Source organism: Notechis scutatus, chromosome 2 (assembly GCF_049901735.1).
Source record: "Notechis scutatus isolate UNSWTSFEM ecotype Mainland chromosome 2, rNotScu1.2, whole genome shotgun sequence".
Lineage (NCBI taxonomy): Eukaryota > Metazoa > Chordata > Lepidosauria > Squamata > Elapidae > Notechis > Notechis scutatus.
The window spans coordinates 14,696,715-14,717,583 of NC_142010.1; the positions used below are offsets into that span (position 1 = coordinate 14,696,715).

A 20,869-nucleotide genomic window follows, 5' to 3' on the forward strand; every position below is an offset into this window, starting at 1 on the left:
CCCCTGATTTATACTCAAAATAGTAAAAGCAAACAAATCTACATCTTCAGGATGCAAAGGAATGGAGAAGAAAGCATCTTGCAAATCTAACACTCTTATATTCCATCCATCAGGTATTAAATTAGGATTAGGCGTCCCACACTGTAGTGGGCCCATTGGCTTTAATATTGAATTTATGCCTCTCAAATCATGTAAAAATCTGTATTTTCCAGATTTCTTTTTGATAACAAAAACTGGAGAATTATAAGGACTAGTGGTAGGCACTATATGTCCCTTTTCTAATTGTTGTTGAACCAATTCATGTAAATGAACTAATTTCTCACTAGTCAAAGGCCATTGGTCTATCCACACTGGCTCCTGCTGGAGTAGTTGTAATTTTAATAACTCCACAGGTGGGTGTTCAGGTAACTGCTGCTTTTATAGCTCTTCCCACACTCCATGCATTTATAGGGTTTTTCTCCTGTGTGGACCAGTTTTTGGGAACGAGAGCACCCTTTACACTGAAACTCTTTCCATACTCCATGCATTCATATGGTTTTTCTCCTGTGTGGACCAGTTGATGAGAAGTAAGAGACCTCTTTACACTGAAGCTCTTTCCACACTCCATGCATTTATAGGGTTTTTCTCCTGTGTGGACCCGTTTATGGGAAGCAAGGTCACAGCTTTGCCTGAAGCCCTTCCCACAGTCTAGGCATTTATAGGGTTTTTCTCCTGTGTGGATCCTTTTGTGATATTTCAGACACACTCTGTGCCTCAAGCTCTTTCCACAATCTAGGCACTTATACTGTTTTTCTCTGGTGTGGATCTTTTTATAAGAAGTTAAATTACCTCTCCATCCAATACTTTTTCTACGGTTCACATCGTTGTAGGGCTTCTCCCTTGCCTGGATCATTTTATGTGAAGTAAGATTATTACTACTGGAGCTTTTTCCAGTTTTGCAGTGGTTACTAACATCGGGGTTTGCTTTTAATCTTTTTCTACTTTGACATTTCCCCATATATTCTTTGGAATCACGTTGGGTCAGGAAAAGATCCATTTCCACACATTCAAGAATTGAGTTTTCACTCCAATTGTGCTTCTTTTCAGATTTCCTCCTTCCCCACTTATTTGTAGATGTCTCCTCAGGAATTTCAGTTTTGATTATTTGCAATGGCACTAAATTTGGCTCTTGGTCATTCTCCTTCTTCTGCGCATCAAATGCTTGTGGGGGGAAGAAAAATAAATTAGAATAATCTACAACATCCAGTTTAGTGTCCCTATGCATTGATTTATCTATTACTGGGCATGTCCGGAGAAAGGAATGAGGGAAATGACAGCATGGATATTAGTTACTAACTTAAAAGACTAGCATGGCTCCTCATCTACCCCCCATTCTTGGCAGTTAAAAAATTAAAGGAAAAACAAGTCTTGACATCAGGACGAGGCATGCAAATTGTCTCAACTATGACCCACCCAACTTGCATTCAATAAGACAACATATGTCATTGCAACCCAAAGCAATGCAAAATTTGTTGCTGAGTAGGACAACTGTAACAAGCAAAAAAAATCCTCTCCCTGATCATCTTCCCAATAACTCTGCAGTAATGACCCAGGGCTCCAGGATGACCACAAGACTGAATGTCACCACAATGATCTCTTTCTTCTAAATCAAACTGGGCTACTTAGAAGACCATGAAGGGGAACTGGAATTAATGTAAGAGGAAAAAAGAAGAGATGAAATCATTTTTAACAAGTTACGCATAGATCTAAGTTGTAAATAATTTATCTAGTGACACCTTGCTCTGACTTAAATTTTCCTCCAGATGAACCGTTACCTAAAGAGGCCACCATCCTAGACGTTTCCAACATGACTTCTTGATACAGGGCTTTCTGGCTGGGATCAAGCAGCAACCACTCTTCACTGTTGAAATGGATGGCCACCTCCCCAAAGGACACAGGACCCTAAAGAAGAAAGAATCCCAATGAGAAGACTCGACAGAGTTTGCAAGATCTCCTTCAATCTGCAAATCCTAAAAACAGAAATGTCTATGGAGATTTGCAGTCATCCATGGTCACAGTTGCCCCAAAGGTGCTTTTTTCAAGAGTTAACTGGACTTTCTGCTTTTTCTTTGAAGACATTTTGCTTCTCATCCAAGAAGTTTCTTCAACAACCAGAAAGTCTAGTTGCCTCTTCAAAAAAAAAAAAAAAAAAAAAACACCTTTGGGACTAAAAGCCAAAGTAAAAATCCTTGATTGGACATTCCCTAGGTGGACTCAACACATATGATAAAAAGGGCAGAATTCATAGCCGATAGCCAATTAGGGCATGTTTTATCACTTTTACTGACTGCTGACCTTCAATATCAACCTGCCTTGATCAAGTGGCATAGCGTCCCTAAGACACATCATCTACCAGTGGCCTCAACATTTCATATTTGCAAGAGGTTCCGTGGGATTTCTGTTTGACATAGTAACCAAATGGGCCTTGTGATTCTTTAAAGTGTCAGCCCTGCTCACACTCATGAGCATCTCAATTTAACATTTTTCTTAGGTTTTTGAAGTATAAAATACAAAGAAAGAAAAGCCATGGAAAAGTAAGAAGAGAGGAAGGGGAAAAGAGGGGATGACATGGCCAGCAGGTGACATGCCCAGAGAATCTCCTCTCTCTGGACAGTCATTTTTCCAACTTAACAGGAGGAGCAGGACTCCTTTTGTCTGCTTGACTTTCTGAGGTTAAGGAAAGTCCCAGAATCATCCCTCAAGATCCTCCGATAACAGCAACAGCCAGCACGCAGTTTTAGGAGCTGAGCTTTCAAGATAACTGGGGGGCTGAAGCTAGGAGCTGGGGTCAAAACCACGTTGTTGTTGGACAAAGGAGCTGCTTTGGCGTTTATTTTTCAAACGGACTATAAACTGTGTCCTTCATTTCTTTTTATTTTTTTAAGTTTTTATTTTATATCCTATAAAAGTTTCAATTTCAATTGAACAATGTGTTGCCTGGGTACATGTTATTTAGAAAATAGTGATAGAAACATTTACAACAGTATTAATTCTATGATAATATTTACTTATCCATTTTAACAAATCTCTCTTATAACACTAGTTCTTTTCTTACATTTCCATGTTTCTAACTTTTGTTTTAATTGGCCTACCATTGATAAAACAGGTCCCATGTCAAAAAACATTCAGTTTCCTCCTTTTCTTTAATTATCAATGTTAGTCTATCCATTGCTGCATGTTCTAATACTATCTCTCTCTATAAAAATGGCTGTGTGTGTGTCTGTGTCTGTGTATGTTCCAGCATAACTCTGGAACGTCTCAAGCAATTTCAACCAAACTTGGCACACAGATTACTTACTCTCTGGAAACAAATACTGTGGGGGTAAGACACCCCTAACACCCCTTGGGGTGTGTATTCTATTAAGATACAGCCTGTTGTGCCTTAAAATGGCTTCTACTGTACTGCCTTAAATGGCTTCTACTATACAGCGCTGTGGAGTTGCCATGGTAACAGCCTCACAGTACTCCACAAGGGGTCTCTCTGGTAAGGGGGAAAATCCAACATTAGAAATTATGTTTTTTCTGGACATTTTCAACAAGGCTTTGATTATTCTTGAGGACAAATGTATGGTCAATAAAACATTACTGCAACTTGGCCTGCCTGCACCATTACAAGACTGACATCACATACTTCATGCAGATTACATACAAGAAAAGGACTACAATGTCAAACAGTTTACTGCATATATTGCGGACAAGAAGATACTTCTAAATCAAGTTCATAAAAAAGCATACCAAATGATCATGGATCAGGTAGCATCGGGTTTTCTGTTCAATGTGTGGAGTGTGAAGGATGTGTGTTTGTGTTTATTTTCATGGTCATGATGTGCACTGAAGATGGTGTTTGATTTCATTGTTTGAGGTGCAGTGACGCTTCTGGGGCCACAGGGAAAACATTTGTATAATTTAATTGTTGCTGAAATCAGGGCTTTTCCTGTCTAGTTGTTAATAATAATATTAATATTATTAACAATAATAACAAGGCTGAGAATTCTTCAAGAAAAAATGACATAATAGCTATTTCAGTGAGGGAATATTTAATCGGGGAAGATTTGCTGCAGACCAATTTACAACGTCTAACAGAACAACTTTGGGACTTTTTTTTCAAGGGTATAAAAAAAGCTGAGAACTTTAGGAAAGGAGACTTGATACTCTCCCAAGAAGAAAAAGACCCTATTCTATGAACATAAGCTGGAGGGAGTGACTTTAATATGGTTTAATTAATTAGGATGGATTTTTTTTTAAAATTGATATATGTACTGTTAGAAAGCTTTTAGTTTTGTATTTTTAAAATGAATATGTATTTATACCCAGGTCTGCCGAACAACATCCTAAAGTGCACCAACATGCCTACCGTCCCTGTCCTATTGTTTCTCTTATTCTTCTTTTATTTTTCTTCTATGTACCCATTTCATGTATTCACAACTATGTATTCACTTATACTTATTATCTTGTAAACAATTGGCAAATCAAATAAATAAATAAATAAATAGATTTGAAAATATGAGAATGAATGATCTATTATTCCCTAAATCAAGGAGAAGCTGAGATAGTGAAAATGATTATTTTCTCCAAATAAGAGATTATATTTAATTTTGTCTCAAGCTTGAAATTGCTTTTGGATTTTCTGTTTGCAATGAGAAAAAAAATGAAACTTTGTGTTTTTGTAAACTAGACAGGCTTATTGTTATAATTTGTGCATACTGTTGTGTAAAAAGCAAAATGTTGTGGTTGGAATGTTATTATCTTCGACTGTGCCAAAGAGAATTGGAAGTAGATGCCTTTGCCCCCCCCATTATACTATACCCCCTCTTTTCCCCTTCCTCTCTTCTTACTTTTCCATGGTTTTTTTCTTTGTGTTTTTTATACTTCAATAAAACTAATAAAAAAGTTAAATTGAAAAAAAACACACACATGAACCTTCATGAAAATACTAGGGAAGCACTTCCAGGCATCAAGATGTAGATGATACACAAAGCAATTTCTGCTTCTCCTGTTTTTATCCCTTTCCCCAATGATAGAAAACCAATATTACACTTGCAATAAAGTAGATTTAGACTAACTATTCATCTCCTTTCTGCTTTATTTGACACAGGCCACATGAACTGCCATGTGGCATTTTTTGAAACAAGAATTATACAACCACTAAGGAATTCCACACATCTTCAAAACTTTGTTGAGAGGTGGACCAGTTTGACTGTTCACAAATTTAAATTTCTAATTCTAATTTCCTTGTGCTTTGCTCAGGAATAGCAGTATCATATGTTGAGTCCCCAAAGGAAACTAGGTCTCCTATTGCTCCCTCATATAAGCTGCTAATCTCTTCCTTCTTACCTGAATCAGGAATCCAGTGGCTCTTTCAGCTTCACCAAAAGGAGATAATTCAGTGAACAACGGTGACTCCATTTTGTCCACTGGGAAGGGGAGAGACAGGATGGAAACAGGAAAGGGTCCAACTTCATCTTTTCTAGCTTGAAGGCACAAATTAAGATTTCTTCCTGTCCTGCCCAGGAAACCTCCATTTTTCCTCTTCTACACTGCCTTTCATAGGCTCCATCATGGGAGCCAAGAATAAAAGGAGAAGACCAAACGTGATGCGTTGCCGGTCCCACTGCGGGGATGAGGGGTCAGCTGGCGGCCTGCGCCCGGACCGACTGCCCGGGCGGGCTTCTCTCGCGGTGGCAATGATGACAACGACACAAAGGCTTGTTCTTGGGAGAGGAAGCCCAGAGCAAACTGTGCCCCCTTCTTTTATTGTGCCAGTTTAGGGTGGGATTTGTGATGTGTGTGGAAATAGTACATTTGACCATATAAGGCTATGTTTGGCATAGTTTGACCATATAAGGTTACATTTGGTATAGTTGACCATATAAGGTTACATTTGGCATGGTTGACCATATAAGGTTACATTTGGCATGGTTGACCATATAAGGTTACATTATGTTGACCAATCACATCTTTACACATGTTGTTGGCTGTTTTGTTACCTGGCAGGTATAGTGTCATTGGGTGATATCGCAACATCTCTGTTTTAATTTTATTTTAAGGGCTATTTACTCACTATCCTCACTATTATGTCCAGTCTAGGTCCTCCGACTCATCCTGACATAGGTTCGTGAGAATTCGTGGTTCCCCTTTACCAGCACTTTTGGTGAACTCATTATCCGAGTTATCGGAATCCGAGGAGAATTGCAAGAGGGCCTTTTTCTCTATTAACGCATTAATTTGCTTTTGTTTTGAGGTTAGATCCGAATCGATTTGGCCAAGTTTTATTTTAAGGAATCCTAAGAGTTTACTTAGCACATATGGTCCAATGGTACATGCCAACAAGAGAAGGATAAGTGGACCAGCTATAGCAGATAACAATGTTGTTAACCATGGGGAAAGGTTAAATAATCCTTGATACCAGGTATGTTGTGAAGCTTGTTCCCTCTCTCTTTCTTTTAATCTGGTGTCTAGTTCTTTCATGGAATCTAGGACAACTCCTGAGCTATCAGCATAGAAACAACATTCTTCTTTAAGAGCAGCACATAGTCCCCCCTGTTTCAAAAACAAGAGGTCTAGGCCTCTGCGGTTTTGCAAGACCACCTCAGATAAAGAAGTAAGAGAAGTTTGCAAGGCAAGAATGGATTTTTCGATTCTTCTAAGATCTTCATCTATGGTGGCACTTAACTGTCTTAAGCTGTTATCATTTACAACCAAAGCTGATATGCCTGTTGCTGCACCTGTAGCACCTAAACCCAGCAGCACAGATAAGGTAAGAGCTGTAACAACTTCTCGTTTGGCTCGTAGATGGTATTGTTGAGGTTCTAAAATGGAAATAAAATCTTCAGAATCATATACATCAATTTTTGGTAGTAGCTGAACCTGAATACAGAATGATTTTTTTGCCAATAATACATCTCCGTGGACACATGCAGTTAAACCTGTAGAGCAAGCCCAAACAGAGTTATTTCCAGGAATAAAAAATTGGCCTTGGAGGCGTTTTATGATATTGCCACCGGATGTGGTGAATACCTGGTTGTAACCTCCAACTAAAAGGTCGGTTCTTTCCTTAGGTAGATAAAGTTCACATCTGTGTTTGTGGGTGGCATTAAGGCAGTATTGTGAATAATTAGTAGGTATGTGACCAAGACAGCAGCCTTGACCAGTGATGGCCATGATAGTGAGAGAGCTATTCCTCCATCGGCAATTTTTATCAGAAGTGGAGTTGGAGATAGGTTGGGAAGAGCCGATGGCTTCATAAAAAGGGGGGGTTGAGGACAAGCAAAGCCAGCAGTGCTGGGAAATGGAGGAATCTTGGGAGCTATTCAATAATGCATAAGAGGAAGCAATAAGGGATACCAGTGGGTTCTGGGCATTTGTTAAGGGTTTCAAAAATTCGGATTGGATTTGGTTAGTATTGGGTCCCACAGGTGGGGATGGGGAAAGATGAACATGGCGTTGTATATAGAAAACGTTCCCATAATGATATCCAGGCCACTTGGCATAAATGCGACCTCCCCACTTTGCTCCAGTGTCCCAAATGTTACTTTGTCTCCCTTTGGCCGTAAAGGAGACAGTCACTGGATTACATCTGGACCATTTGTTTTTACCTGCCATACATTGTACAGCCTGGGTGGTTCTGGTAAGTGTGATGAGATCGTTCTTCAAGGGAGGTGTCCAGGAAATGTGACCAGTTGAGACACAAGACCAGGATTTGCAATAGTAATCAGAAATTCCTCCGCAGGTGTGGATATGGTCTGCATCAGTAATATGTCCTGGGCAAACATACAGGTGATGTCTCTTAACAATACTATGGCTTGGGGAAGGGGCATCAGCGGGATGAGAGTAGGCAGTTTTACCTAAAATCATTTCAGCAAAGTCAAAATATAATTCAGGGAAATAGGAAGAAATCATGGTGTAATTAATTGTGGAGTTGAGTATTTGTCCATAAGCGTCCTTGATTGTCCATGTGATGTTGTAGGGGCGATGAGCGTTGTCATGAGATGATGAAAGTGTGGCTTCAGGAAGGAAGCAGCAGCAAAGAAGTAAAAGGATCTTCATCCTGGTCAGTGGAGGCGCCCGTTGGAGAGGGATTGGAGGGCGAGGAGTCACGGTGGTACGGGCGAACACACCTGGCAGGGACCCAGAGTACTCGTTCAGGAAGTTGGATAGCGGCGTAGCCTCGTCCCCAGGTGATCAGCTCAGCGGGTCCCTTCCACTCAGGATCAGGCAACTGTCTATAATAAACAAGCGGTCTCAAAGTGGGAACAGGTGGTTTAGTAAAATGTCGTAACGCAGCAGACAAGGGAGGGGTGCCATTTAGATTCAGAAAATTAAGCGTATACAGACAAACATTTAACACATTTTGCAGTGTCGGGAGGCTAGGGGGGGCCACTGAGGCCTTTGGACCCCATGTATCGTTGTAAGGCCAATTTCAGGGTTTGGTGAGCTCGTTCAACTATAGCCTGCCCTTGGCTGTTGAAGGGGATCCCAAACTTATGGACAATGGACCATTGATGGCAAAATTGAGAAAAGTAAGAACTAATGTATGCAGGTCCATTGTCTGTTTTTAGAATTTTTGGGCATCCCAATACTGTGAAAGTCCGAATACAATGATTTATTACTTGTTTTGCCGTCTCCCCTCTTTGGGGAGTCGCCATAATAAATCCTGAGAAAGTATCGATGGAAACATGAAGATATTTCCAAGGTGCAAATGGCTGAAATTGAGTGACGTCCATTTGCCATGCCTCACATGCTTGTGTACCCCTGGGATTGATTCCTTGGGGGCTGTTTTTTGCTTGCAAACTGCATGTTGGGCATTGCTGTATAATGGCAGTTGCTTCAGCCAATGTGATGCCAAATTGCTTTACTAGGGCCTTTTTGTTTTGATGGAAATAACTATGGCTTTCCCCTGCAGTCAAGGGGGCGGGTTAAGGTGTTTTAACAGTGATGGGAAGTAATTTGCAGGCGGCATCTGCTACCTGGTTTCCTTCAGAAAGAATTCCTGGAAGATGTTGGTGGCTACGTATGTGAGCTACAAACAAGGGGTGTGCCCTAGATTGAATGAGTGTTTGCAGCTGAAGTAGCAATGTCATTAACGATGGTTGTATGGAAGGTGACAGGTATGCCTCAAAGATATGTAAAACTAATTGAGAAACATACAAACTATCTGTGATGATATTAACTGGTTGTGCAGGGAATAATTCCAAGGCTAGGTTGAAGGCAGCCAGTTCAGCTTGTTGGGCCGATGCCTGTGGTGTTGTGAGTTTTTTATGCCATGCGGATTGAGTAAACCACACGCAGACACCATGTACCTTTGACCCATCAGTGAAAATAGTGAGGGATTCCTTAAGAGGAGCAGAAGTAATAGGAGAGGAAAAGGTGACCGGAATGGTCTTGATAAGTTGCAAACGATGGTCAGATGGAAGATGGCAAGAAATAGAGCCAAACCAATTTTCCAGAGCATCCTGCAATACATCGGATACCTGAAAAAGGGGTTCCCATTGAGATAATTTGAAGGGGACATGAATAGCGTGAAGGTCATGGCCAATCAAAGCCTTGGCTCGGTGTCTGCCCTTTTGGAGGAGTTGGGCAATTTGTAAAGGGCGAGGAGTAAGAGTCACCCGGGGTGTGTGAGGGAGGTGTAGCCATTCAATGATCATCAAGCGCTTTGGTGAATCGGGGGAAATTTGAAAAAGAATAGCAGTAAACAAGGACGGGGTGGGTAGAATTGCCAGAGAGAGGGGATTATTTGGAAGGAAGCGGTCGACCCATACAGTCTACAGCGTGTTGTTAACTTCAGTTAGGGCTTGAAAATGAGCTTGAGAGAGGTGAACTACATCAGAAGGGTGCTTTAAGCCGGTGAGTGCGTGGAAAAGCGGAGATAGAGTTGCCGTGGTGACAGATAGATAAGGTCGCGCCCAGTTGAGTGTGCCTAGATATTGCTGGAGCTGTACGAGAGTGGGGGAGGGAGGAAGATTTAGAGAGGGTAAAGCTGGGGTAGCAGCGGATAACAAGAGTTTATGGCCGAGGTATTGGAAAGGGTAATGGGATTGTATTTTTTCAGGAGCTATGTGGAGACCTGCTGCAGTCAAAAGTTTAGTAAGAGTGGGAAGAGTTTTGGCGACTGTGCCTTTTGGGCCTTCAGCTGCAATGAGAATGTCATCCATGTAATGATACACGAGGAAGGAAGGATGTAGATTGCGGTATGGTTGGAGGGCTGCATCTACATAATATTGGCACATAGTGGGAGAATTTAACATACCCTGGGGAAGGACCTTCCATTGGTATCGTTTGGTAGGCTTTGAGTTGTTAAATTCAGGGACAGTGAAAGCAAAAAGGAGTCTATCTTGGGGTTGCAGAGGAATGGAGAAGAAGCAATCTTTCAGGTCTATAACTATCAGATCAAAATGTTGAGGAATGAGGTTAGGATTTGGAAGACCGCATTGTAAGGCGCCCATCGGTTGAATAATGGTGTTAATGGCTCGAAGGTCCTGTAGGGGGTGCCATTTTCCGGATTTCTTTTTGATTACAAAGACAGGAGTATCGTAAGGACTAGTGGAAGGTTCGATATGTGCAGCAGCCAATTGTTCAGAAACCAGTTCTTTGAGAGCTGTCAATTTCTCTTGGGTAAGGGGCCATTGATCCACCCACACCGGAATGGTGGATTTGAGGGATAGAGGGAGGGAGAGAGTCATGATCAAGGAAAGTGGAGAGTGGCGTGAAATTGGGAAAGGAGATCACGGCCCCACAGATTGAAGGAAATGGGAAGGATATAAGGTTTAATAAAGGCAGAAGAGGAGACTCCAGCGGTGGAAGCAGATAACCATCGAGAGCTGACCTGGGCAGCTTGAGCACCGCCGACGCCGTGGACAGAAGGCGAAGGGTCAAGGGGCCATGTAGTCGGCCACTCAGAAGAAGAGATGACAGAAGCGTCCGCGCCCGTGTCGACAAGTCCTGTAAAAGGATGACCATTCAGTGAGACAGTCAACAGGGGTTTGGAAGCTTCAACAGGGCGATCAAGTGCCATGAGCGAGGAAGAGGGAGAAGGAAGAATAATAAGAGTAGCCACAATGGTATGTTTTTGTAGGGTGAAAGGACGATCCCCAATTGCGGCTAGAGAGAGGTTGTTAAGAGCGGAGGAGTCGTATAAGAATGGAGAAGCAACGACTCCTTCGATAATCAGTGAAGAATTAGGCATTAATAAGATTGGAGTAGAGGGAGGAAGGGGTTTAAGCATTGTGACCGTAAGAGGAAGAGTAAATACAGAGCCAGGATCCTCATAGACAATAGTTTCAGATAGGGTAACAGGGTAGGAGGAGGGTGAGAAAGAGGTGGAATCAGAAGGCAGAGAATGCGCGGCCTTGGGGATGGGGCTAGCCGCCGGCCCCGAAATTAGTTTTCCGAAGGTTTGGGTTGATTGGGGGGTGGATTAGAGCGGCATTGACTAGCCCAATGGAATCCTTTGCGACAGCGAGGACAAATAGTTTTAGGTTTAACAGAAGGGGAAGAGGGAGCGGCGCGTGGAGCGCCGCCCCACCTGGCGCTCGGCACTGGGATTTGAAATGACCGGGCTTACCGCAATTAAAGCAGTTGCCAGAGCGTGGGGCAGCCATAACAAAAGAAGAGGAAAGAGCAGAGACAAGAGCTGAGGCAGTGGACTGAGCACGATGAGACTCTGTGCCCACATCCTGACAAGCACGGATATAGTCAGCAATAGTTTGATGGGGGACAGATTGAAGCGGTTTGAGTATTTTTTGACAATCAGCGTTAGCGTTGGTAATCGCAAGTTTTGAAAGAAGCTCCGCCTGGGCTTGAGGATTATCAATTTGGCGGTTAATTGCCTCAGAAAGGCGATTGATAAAGGTAGTGTAGGGTTCGGAAGGTCCCTGAAGAATTTTAGTGAAGGAAAGAGAAGGTTGCGAGGGATCAGGGACACGGCGAAAAGCATTAAGAGCAGCATTGCGCATGATATCATACCCAGGGGCGCCAATCGTGATTTCCTGGCGTGGTTGTTGGACCGTATTTTGACACAGGAGATGATCAAGGGTGACATTTTGAGGCAAACCATTGGCGGCAGCAGTAGTAACAGCCAAGCGATAGTTGTTATGCCATGCAGCAAGTTGGGAGGAAGTTAAAAGCATATTAGCCATCATCTGCCACTCAGAGAAAATGATATTATGATTACTGGAGATATTTTCCAAAAGCGTACGGACGTAGGGTGACTTGAGACCGTACTTAACAGTGGCAGATTTGAGTTCTTTCATGAGATCCCAGTCCATAGGAGTATAGTGCGGAATGGGCGCGGCGCCGGCAGCGGCACCTTGAGGAATTTGAAGAACCATGGGGAAGCAGGAGAAGTCTTCCCCGGTGAGTTGGCCAGTGGCGAGAGCATGTTGAAAGGTATTATGGACAGGGGAAGGAAGACGGGGGGAAGGCAGCGAAGGCGGGGGATGGGGTGAAGAAGGAGTAGACGGCAGAGGAGTTGAGGGAGGATCATAAGGTGGCGGAGGCAAGGAAGGATATAGGGATTTGGTAGGTTCGTAAGGAAGGGGCGGAGGGAGGACAGGGATCGGAAGAGGTAGGATCAGGGGGAGGATTAGGTGTGATGGAACGGGTAGGGACAGGATCGGAAGGTGGGTAAAGGGTATTGAGTGCAGCCATAACGGCGCGCCAAGCACACATAATGTCAGGTGGAGCACGAGGAGGTTCATGAATCCATTTCCCGATGCGCTCCCAAGTAGAACGTAGGAGAGTACCCTCCTCAGGATAAGCAGGACAGTGTTTTTGGAGATAAAGGAGAAAGGAGGTAATATTTTTGCGAGAGAGAGGATAGATAGTAGTGCCGTTAATTTTCTGTACAGAATTAGCCTTCCTGACTAAAGAGTGAAGCTCATCCACATGCTTGGACAGAGCTTTGGAAAGTGAGGAGCCCATACTTACGATGCGTATGCCGATACCCGGTGCGTAAGATGAGAGTCAAGGCAACGTATTCCTAGAAAAGAATCACAGGATAACGTCGGGGGTCACCAGTTGATGCGTTGCCGGTCCCACTGTGGGGATGAGGGGTCAGCTGGCAGCCTGCGCCCGGACCGACTGCCCGGGTGGGCTTCTCTCACGGCGGCAATGATGACAACGACACAAAGGCTTGTTCTTGGGAGAGGAAGCCCAGAGCAAACTGTGCCCCCTTCTTTTATTGTGCCAGTTTAGGGTGGGATTTGTGATGTGTGTGGAAATAGTACATTTGGCCATATAAGGCTATGTTTGGCATAGTTTGACCATATAAGGTTACATTTGGTATAGTTGACCATATAAGGTTACATTTGGCATGGTTGACCATATAAGGTTACATTTGGCATGGTTGACCATATAAGGTTACATTATGTTGACCAATCACATCTTTACACATGTTGTTGGCTGTTTTGTTACCTGGCAGGTATAGTGTCATTGGGTCATTAGGTGATATCGCAAGACAAACGCACCACACGCTGCGTTTGGCAACCAAAGCATTTCCTCAATCACTCTAAATTCTCTTCCACCCTCTCACTCTCTGCAGTTTAAAACCAGAGAAATTAGTGATATTCTAGCAACCCAGGAAATATGTCTGCAAGGACAGGTGGTGTTGGAAATGGCCCAGCAGGGATCTGTGTAGGAATTTAGTCAAAATTATCTCTTCAGGAAGGCCAAAAACAAAGAAATGTCTCTGGATGGAGGAGGAGGCAGAATGCAAATCAAGATGGCCCCTACAAGGGTCGGTCTTCTGCAAAAGGCAAACAATAAGCATGCTCTGAAGGGAGGAAATTCTTTTGTGGCCCCTAAGTCTTCTAGCTTGAAGAAGGAATCATTTTTCTTATTGGGTCACCTACTAAATCCAACGACTAAGACACAAGAAGACACAGATAATTAAGGATAACTAGAATCTTTCTAGAAAACCTCCAATCCAGTGGAACAGTCTCCCCTTACCTAGTGAGGAATCCAGATCTTGACTTCTATCCTTGGGGATCCCTCTGAAAGACAGATCAGGAGAAAGATTTGTGTGATCCACCCAATTACTCCCCATTCATGGAAGGACCTCAGAACCTGAAATATAAGCAAAGGAGCAGTTAAGAGGACAGGACAAAAGAGGACCTGGATGTTATTTTCTGCCTACGAAACCCTTGTGTCCATCAGTGAAGATGGATGAGACCAACGAGAGAATCACTCCAAGTGAGATCCTCTTTGGAGGGAAGCAAGACTAATTTCACTAATGAGGTTCCCTAAATATCTACTTGCATTATTAATCTCCAAAACTCCATCAGAGAGAAATGGAAGAATCCAAGCATGTGAAGATCCCTCCGTATTCCCCAAAAGAAGTGTTGGAAGAAATACCCTTCTGGGTTCAGTTCCAAGTGGGGGAAAAGACACTGGATTCATACCTGGTTCATACTAACATATGTGGTGGGCATGTCAAAAAGTAAAAAAAATATTGGACAAAAACATACATGGCTTGAAAAAAATGATAAAACAACATATAGATAATTGTTGGGCATACTACCAGACAGGTATAACAAAGGGAATGTATATCTGATTTTACTTGTATTGATTGCAGCAAGAATAGTATTTGCACAACAAAGGGAAAGTGAAGAGATCCCAACCAATGAAGATGTGATTAGAATAAGCTAATGCTTACAATTAAGGAAAAAGAAGAAACTTTTTTTAAAACTCGGGACTTATTTTATCAATGGCTAGCAGACAAACACAGAAGCTAGGAAAAGGGAAATATATTAAAGGATAAGTGATATAAGGAAGATACATTAACTTGGTTAAACAAATAGCCTGATCATTATTGTTATTAACAGTAATATAATTGATACTGGCTCTCTTGGTAGAACACACAGAGGGAGAAAGATCTACTCTCTCCCTCACACACACACACACAAAGGCATACACACATTTCCCACACTTTTCTGGGCTATAAAATTAAAATTTAGAGGTACTTACCTTCTTTCCATGCAGCCTTTGAGCTCAACACTCAAGACCCCTTTTAAAACCTTTGTTCCAAATGGCCAAGATCCAGGGAAACTCACCCACAGACTCAATGGGTCAGCTTGCCGGCCAGGGTCTGCTTATCTGGACCAGGTCCATTGATCTGGTTAACTTGGGAGTCCCATCTGCTGGGTACCAAATTGTTGGAAGAAATATCCTTCTGGGTTCAGTTCCAAGCGGGAGGAAAAAGACACTGGATTTGTGGAAGTTGCTTGGAAAGGAGGTTTAATGGAGCACAGGATCACGTGCCTGGGAACTCCTGGGTGTAAAAGGGAAGAGATGCTGAGCGTCCTTGGGTTTTATGCTCTCTGTTGGGATTTGAATTTGAGCTTGTATTCTGATTGGTTGTCAGACTCCCATGGGGCTATGCAGGAGCAACTCTGTAGGCTGTCCTGAGTCCCGGGCTTGGTTGAGGCTTACTGGATGATGATGCAATGAAAGGGCTTTGTGCAGTTCCTATTATAGCTCTACCTGGAGTACATGTGTTATGTAAAATACACTGGCCCAGATCTGAGTAATGGCCCATTAGCAAAGGTGGGTGGGTGTGCGAGTTTCTGCTTTTCTTTTTAGGGGAAATATTCTGCCTTTTTAATATTTCCTAGGATATTTCATTTTTCTAGGAGAGGGGTAGGTGCTAACTTCCTACAGGTAGATGGCTAATCCTATCATGCCCTGATCCCATCATCCTGGTGCAGGGAGCTGCAGGGAGCTGCTTTGTCTTTAAAGACATGTTTCTCCTTTTCTCATCCAGGCAAATATTATATTCTGCCTTTTTAATATTTCCTAGAATGTTCCTACTGAGAACAATCAACCCATGGAACAGAAGTTGCCCTTGGAAGTTGTGGGAGCGCCATCACTTGAGACTTTCAAGAAGAGATTGGACTGCCATTTGTCAGAAATGTGTGTAGGTCTCCTGCTTGGGCGGGAGTGTGTGTGGACTTGATGACCTATAAGGTCCCTTCCAACTCTGATTATCTGTTATCTGAATATTTCATTCTTCTAGGAGAGGGGTGGGTGTGCTAACTTTCCACAGAAGCTTCTCTGTTCTGGGGCCCTTCCTGCCTCTTCTCCTCTGCCAGTCTCAGAAGGGATCTTCCAACCACTGGCACCTGGAGACTGCTGGCTCTCCCGGCTCTCCAAAGATCCTTGCAGCCCCGGAATCTGAATCTGAAGGAGATGTGAGTAGGGGATTCATTTAGGTTTCTTTCTCTCCTCCCCGCTGCCCCATTCTTGGATCTGCCCCCATGCACTGCCCAGAGTAGTTATGGGGAGGTTTTCTCGCTCTCTTCAAGCCACGTTGCCTACCCTGGGGAGGATCTGAGTCGCGGGAAACCCTCTTTCCCGCCACCACCAGATTCCCAGAGAGCAACTCTCAGCTGGAATTAGCTGACTATTCAGACATAGTGGAGCATGTGCAATGGCCTTAGTCAGCAGCCAAGAGAGCGACCTCTGCTGGCCACTGGGAAGAAATTGCGGCCGTGGGAGCAGCTTTGAAGACTATGCTGGGCAGCCTCTGCCCGGAGCTGCACCTGCCCTGGGGAGCGAGCTCTGCAAGCGGCATCCGGGAGAAGCCAGGCGGAGATCGTGGGCCTCCCCGGGTCCTGGTGCAAAAGGCGACTGGCAGAAAGTTACCCGGAGGGGATTCCGTCAGAGCCCATCGACTCTCTGTCTCTCTGTGTGTGTCTCTCTCTGTCTCTCTCTGTGTCTCTCCTGTCTGTCTCTCCCTGTCTCTCTCTCTCTCTCTCTCTCTCTGTGTGTGTGTGTGTGTGTGTGTCTTCTGTCTGTCTCTATCTGTGTCTGTCTTTTTCTGTCTCTTGTCTCTCTGTGTTTCTGTGCATCTCTGTCTCTGTCTCTCTGTCTGTCTCTCTGCCTCTCTCTCTTTCTGTCTCTGTGTGTCTCTGTCTCTCTGTGTGTCTCTTTCTGTGTCTGTGTCTCTCTTTCTGTCTCTCTCTCACACACACACACACTCAGAGTGAGAGAAGGAGGGAGGGAGCGGACAGAAAGACTCACACTATCAAAGCTTAAAACAGACCCGGGAAAAGTGAAAGGGTTCCCAGGAAGGAAAAGTGAATTTCCCTTGTGGGAGCTGAAGCTACAGAGGGTCCCGTCTCTTCCCCGGAGACCCAACAAAAGTCCACGGAACCCAAGAAACTTTGAGAGAATCTCCTGCAAAGGGAGCAAAGCCAAAGGAGGAGCCTGCTTTGGATAGATTTTCACAGGAAAGAAGCAAAGTGCCAAAATCGTTTTCCTATTCATGCACAGGTAGGCTCGATTGATGTCATTCCAGAATGTCTCAGGGGACTTCCTTCCCCTCCCAGTTTTCCCCCTGAAGGTGTAACATGGTGTGATAAGTAGGATTACATATGTAAGATTATTCCTGTAAAAAGATAGAGCCACGGTAATGCCACCTTTAGCCTCTGTGTAACCTAAGACACTTTACTGGAATATTAAGATATTATGTTATGTAAGATATTCTCTATATTTACAATAACAAGATTTTTTTGCACATTGTGGCAGGTCATATATTTGGCAGGTCACGCTGTCCAGTTGTCATGCTAAATAATTCGGACATTAGGAGAAGCTGCCAAGACGTTCTGACCCAAACCTGGTTCCACGAGAATAAACACAAGACAAAGATACCAGCACAACCTTTTACTGTTTCATTTACGAATCCTGTTTCTTCACAGATAAAAAGGCTGCTTCCAACTAATTAGCTCCAATAAGGAAGAGCCTTGCCAAGTTTTCGCAAGTCTGCCAAGAACAACAGATAAAGTTCTTAAACAATAAATCAAAGAATCTCCAAATACCAACTCACATATTCTAACATCCACCAGGCTCGAGTATCAAACTTCTTTGCCTTCTGCAAAGAACTGCAGTTTCTCAGCTGGCTTTTATCTTCTCAGGAAGGGGCCATTACCTTCCAGTCTTACTCCCGAGTCGCCTGTGCTGCTCTTTTCTTCTAGCAGCCATGCGCGCACGCACACTGGGCCCAGGCTCCTCACTGCTGCCAGCCTCCACAATCTCCAAAGGCAGCATTCCACTCCCTGATGGTCCTGGCCCCATCCCTGCATCACTCATCTGAGTCCTCGCTCTTCGAGACCTCAGCCATCTATACCTACTCCAGGGCTGACAATGGGGTGCCCTGCTACACTTTTGACCCCAGCTCCGGCTTACACTTTTGACCTGTGTTAATCACCCAACCCCGTTCCCTGCAGCTCCAACGGGCCCAGTAGCAGGTAAGATAGATGAGAACAAAAGGATACTCAAGGTGTCAGGATTCCAGCAATCGCTCTAATTAAATCATGATTCTCGAGCCAAATTTCAAAGGATTTAATTGAGGCGACATACTGACACTGCCCTGTATGAAGCCAATTCTGGCATACATAATTTACAGTCACCTGTGACCCTGTTTCCCCCCTCCCCGCCTGGGTGGGGCTGGGTGTCAACATTCAAGTTCTCCAATTAAATACATATATTCACAGGCAAAAACTCTGGTTTAGTTACAATCTTTTAAAGATAAGAGTTGGAATGTACTTTCGCTTTGCTGCACTGCTCTTCCAGATTTCTTTCCTCCCCACCCCCTTTTTTATGGCAACTACTAAAACAGGCATAGGAATGTTTTATGAGTTGACACAGGAATGAGGTCAGATTGATGAGGGAAGCATCCATCTTGCGCAGGGCCATAAGTAATGGCTTTGAGGATAATGAAGGCCTAAACCAGGAGGACGGAGTTGGGTACCAAGCTGATGTCTCTGAAGGTATAAAAGGTCGCCATACTTTTCCCAAAGTGCGGCTTTTCCCTTGCATGCTCTTTGCTTGTATGTGGAGGGACAGTCTACTCAACTCTTTGCTTTGATCAAAATAAAAGCTGTTACTATTCCAAGGCTCTGCTTAAACACTTCTTTGGATCTATCATTGACTTAAGCACACCCCTAAAGCCTTACAGCTTCTTATCGAAGGAGCTTCTTCAACTCTAACTGGATGGTGGGGAATGAAAGGTTTGATACTCCGTGCAGACAGCTGGCCATTTGAATTTTTTTTAGACAGTCATTGAGGCCACTTGGAGATTTATCTGTGTCCTCAGGGTCACGTGAGTGGTGCATTTTGGTGTGGAGCAGTGGTGGTATTCTACCGATTCGGCCCGGTTCTGCTGAGCCGGTAGCGGTGAGGAGCAGCAGAGACCAAACCGGTTCTCTCCGCCGCTCTGCTGTTGGGTCCACCCGCCCACCTGGGCACCCATACTCACCTTTATCCTCTGCTTTTGAAGCGCAGCTGCTTTGTGCGGCACAGCAGAGTGCCACGCAGCAGCTGCTGAAGCGACCGGGAGAGTGCAGGCTTGCAGGAGGTGAGTTGGAATGCCTCTGCGCTTGCGCAATGTGTGCATTTGGCGCATGCATGCACACATGCACACAAAGTGTGCACGCACACAAAGCACACTACCAAGCCACACCCACCCAACCGGTGGTAAAACTTTTTGAATCCCACCACTTGGTGTGGAGCCTTTGTGGAACTGCTGCAAGGGCTGTGTTATAGACTGGAGATGGATGATGTCATATCCCTTCCCCTCTGTTGAGAGAGGGCTGTTCAATTTTCAATTTTTCATCCATTTCCAGTCTACAACACAGTCCTTTCAGCAGTTCCAAGAAGGCTCCACATCCATCTGCACCACTCAGGTGACCCTGAGGACACAGACGAACTTCCAAGTGGCCTCAAGGACTCTCTAAAAGGATGCAAATAACCAGCTGTCTTCAGCTTTTGGTACATAAGATGACCCCCTCCTCTTTGTGGCAGCCCCTCAAATATTGGAATATTGCTATCATGTCCCCCTACCCCTTCTTTTCTCTAGACTGGCTATACCCAAATCCTGCAACCGTTCTTCATATGTTTTAGTCTCCAGGACTTTAATCACCCTAGTTGCTCTTCTCTGAACTTTTTCCAAGATCTCTTTGTGGTGACCAAAACTGGATGCAGGATTCCAGGTGTGCCCTTACTAAGGCTTTATAAAGTGGTACTAATACTTCACGTGATTTTGATTCTTAGACTAGACTAGAATAACAGAGTTGGAAGGGACCTTGTAGGTCATCTAGTCCAATCCCTTGCTCAAGCAGGAGATCCTATACCACCGTCTCTTCTTGAAAGCTCTTCATCATCAGAATGACCTTGTTGCTGTTCCACTCCTTAGCCTCCGGCTGCCCCAACTCTGTGATGGCCACGTGTTTCCCGAGGTGGCTGTCGAAGCGGACAAACGCCCGCCGGTCGTAGAAGTACCTGTCCAAGTAACGTACCCGGTGCGTCCCATCAAGGGAGAAAAGACAGTCGGTCTTCTCCTGATACAAGAAATGGATTGCAGGGGGGAGCGAGGGAGGAAGAGGAGGAGGAGGAGGAAGGCCATCATAATGGAGTCCAGAGACACCTGAGCAGACTGTTTGCTTCAGTGGCCAACAGAGCCAACACGATCTTGGGCTGCATCCACAAAGGGACTCCACAGATCAGACTGTGGCTTTTTCCCAATGGGAAAAAGAGGCAGAAGGGCTGGGAAGGGGCAGAGGCAGTGGTGGTATGCTACCGGTTCGACCCAGTTTGGCGGTAGTGAAAAAAACCCTCTGACGATCAGCTGAGAGGAGGAAAAGATGCGAGGAGAAAAAAGAGAAAAGGGCAGGATCAGCCCACCTGCCCCTGCAATTTACTCCTTTGCTTGGTGTGGGGAAAGCTGCACACGTGCATTAGGTGCACATGCATTAGGTGTGCACGCACACACGCACACACGCAATCACCAAACCAAGAAAAACCTAAAGTACACATATAAACTGGGTGAAACCAG

The 20,869-nt window shown here is 44.2% G+C and overlaps 1 protein-coding gene across 2 annotated transcripts in view; it reads right to left on the minus strand.

The window, feature by feature from the left end:
- Positions 1-399: 399 nt before the first annotated feature.
- LOC113425376 (uncharacterized) overlaps positions 400-20,869 on the minus strand; it is a 51,855-nt gene continuing 31,385 nt past the window's right edge. Inside the window, exons 1-6 of one of the 2 annotated variants that reach the window (XM_087953524.1) lie at positions 16,354-16,451; positions 15,004-15,307; positions 13,987-14,103; positions 5,374-5,453; positions 1,815-1,941; positions 400-1,200 (exon numbers count right to left, since the gene is read on the minus strand). In XM_087953524.1, coding sequence (XP_087809650.1) covers positions 401-1,200; positions 1,815-1,941; positions 5,374-5,453; positions 13,987-14,083 — 1,104 coding nt within the window. In that variant the 5' untranslated portion in view covers positions 14,084-14,103; positions 15,004-15,307; positions 16,354-16,451 and the 3' untranslated portion in view covers position 400. Of the gene's footprint in view, positions 1,201-1,814; positions 1,942-5,373; positions 5,454-13,986; positions 14,104-15,003; positions 15,308-16,353; positions 16,452-20,869 lie in introns of those variants that run through there. The other variant, XM_087953525.1, reaches the window with a different exon arrangement.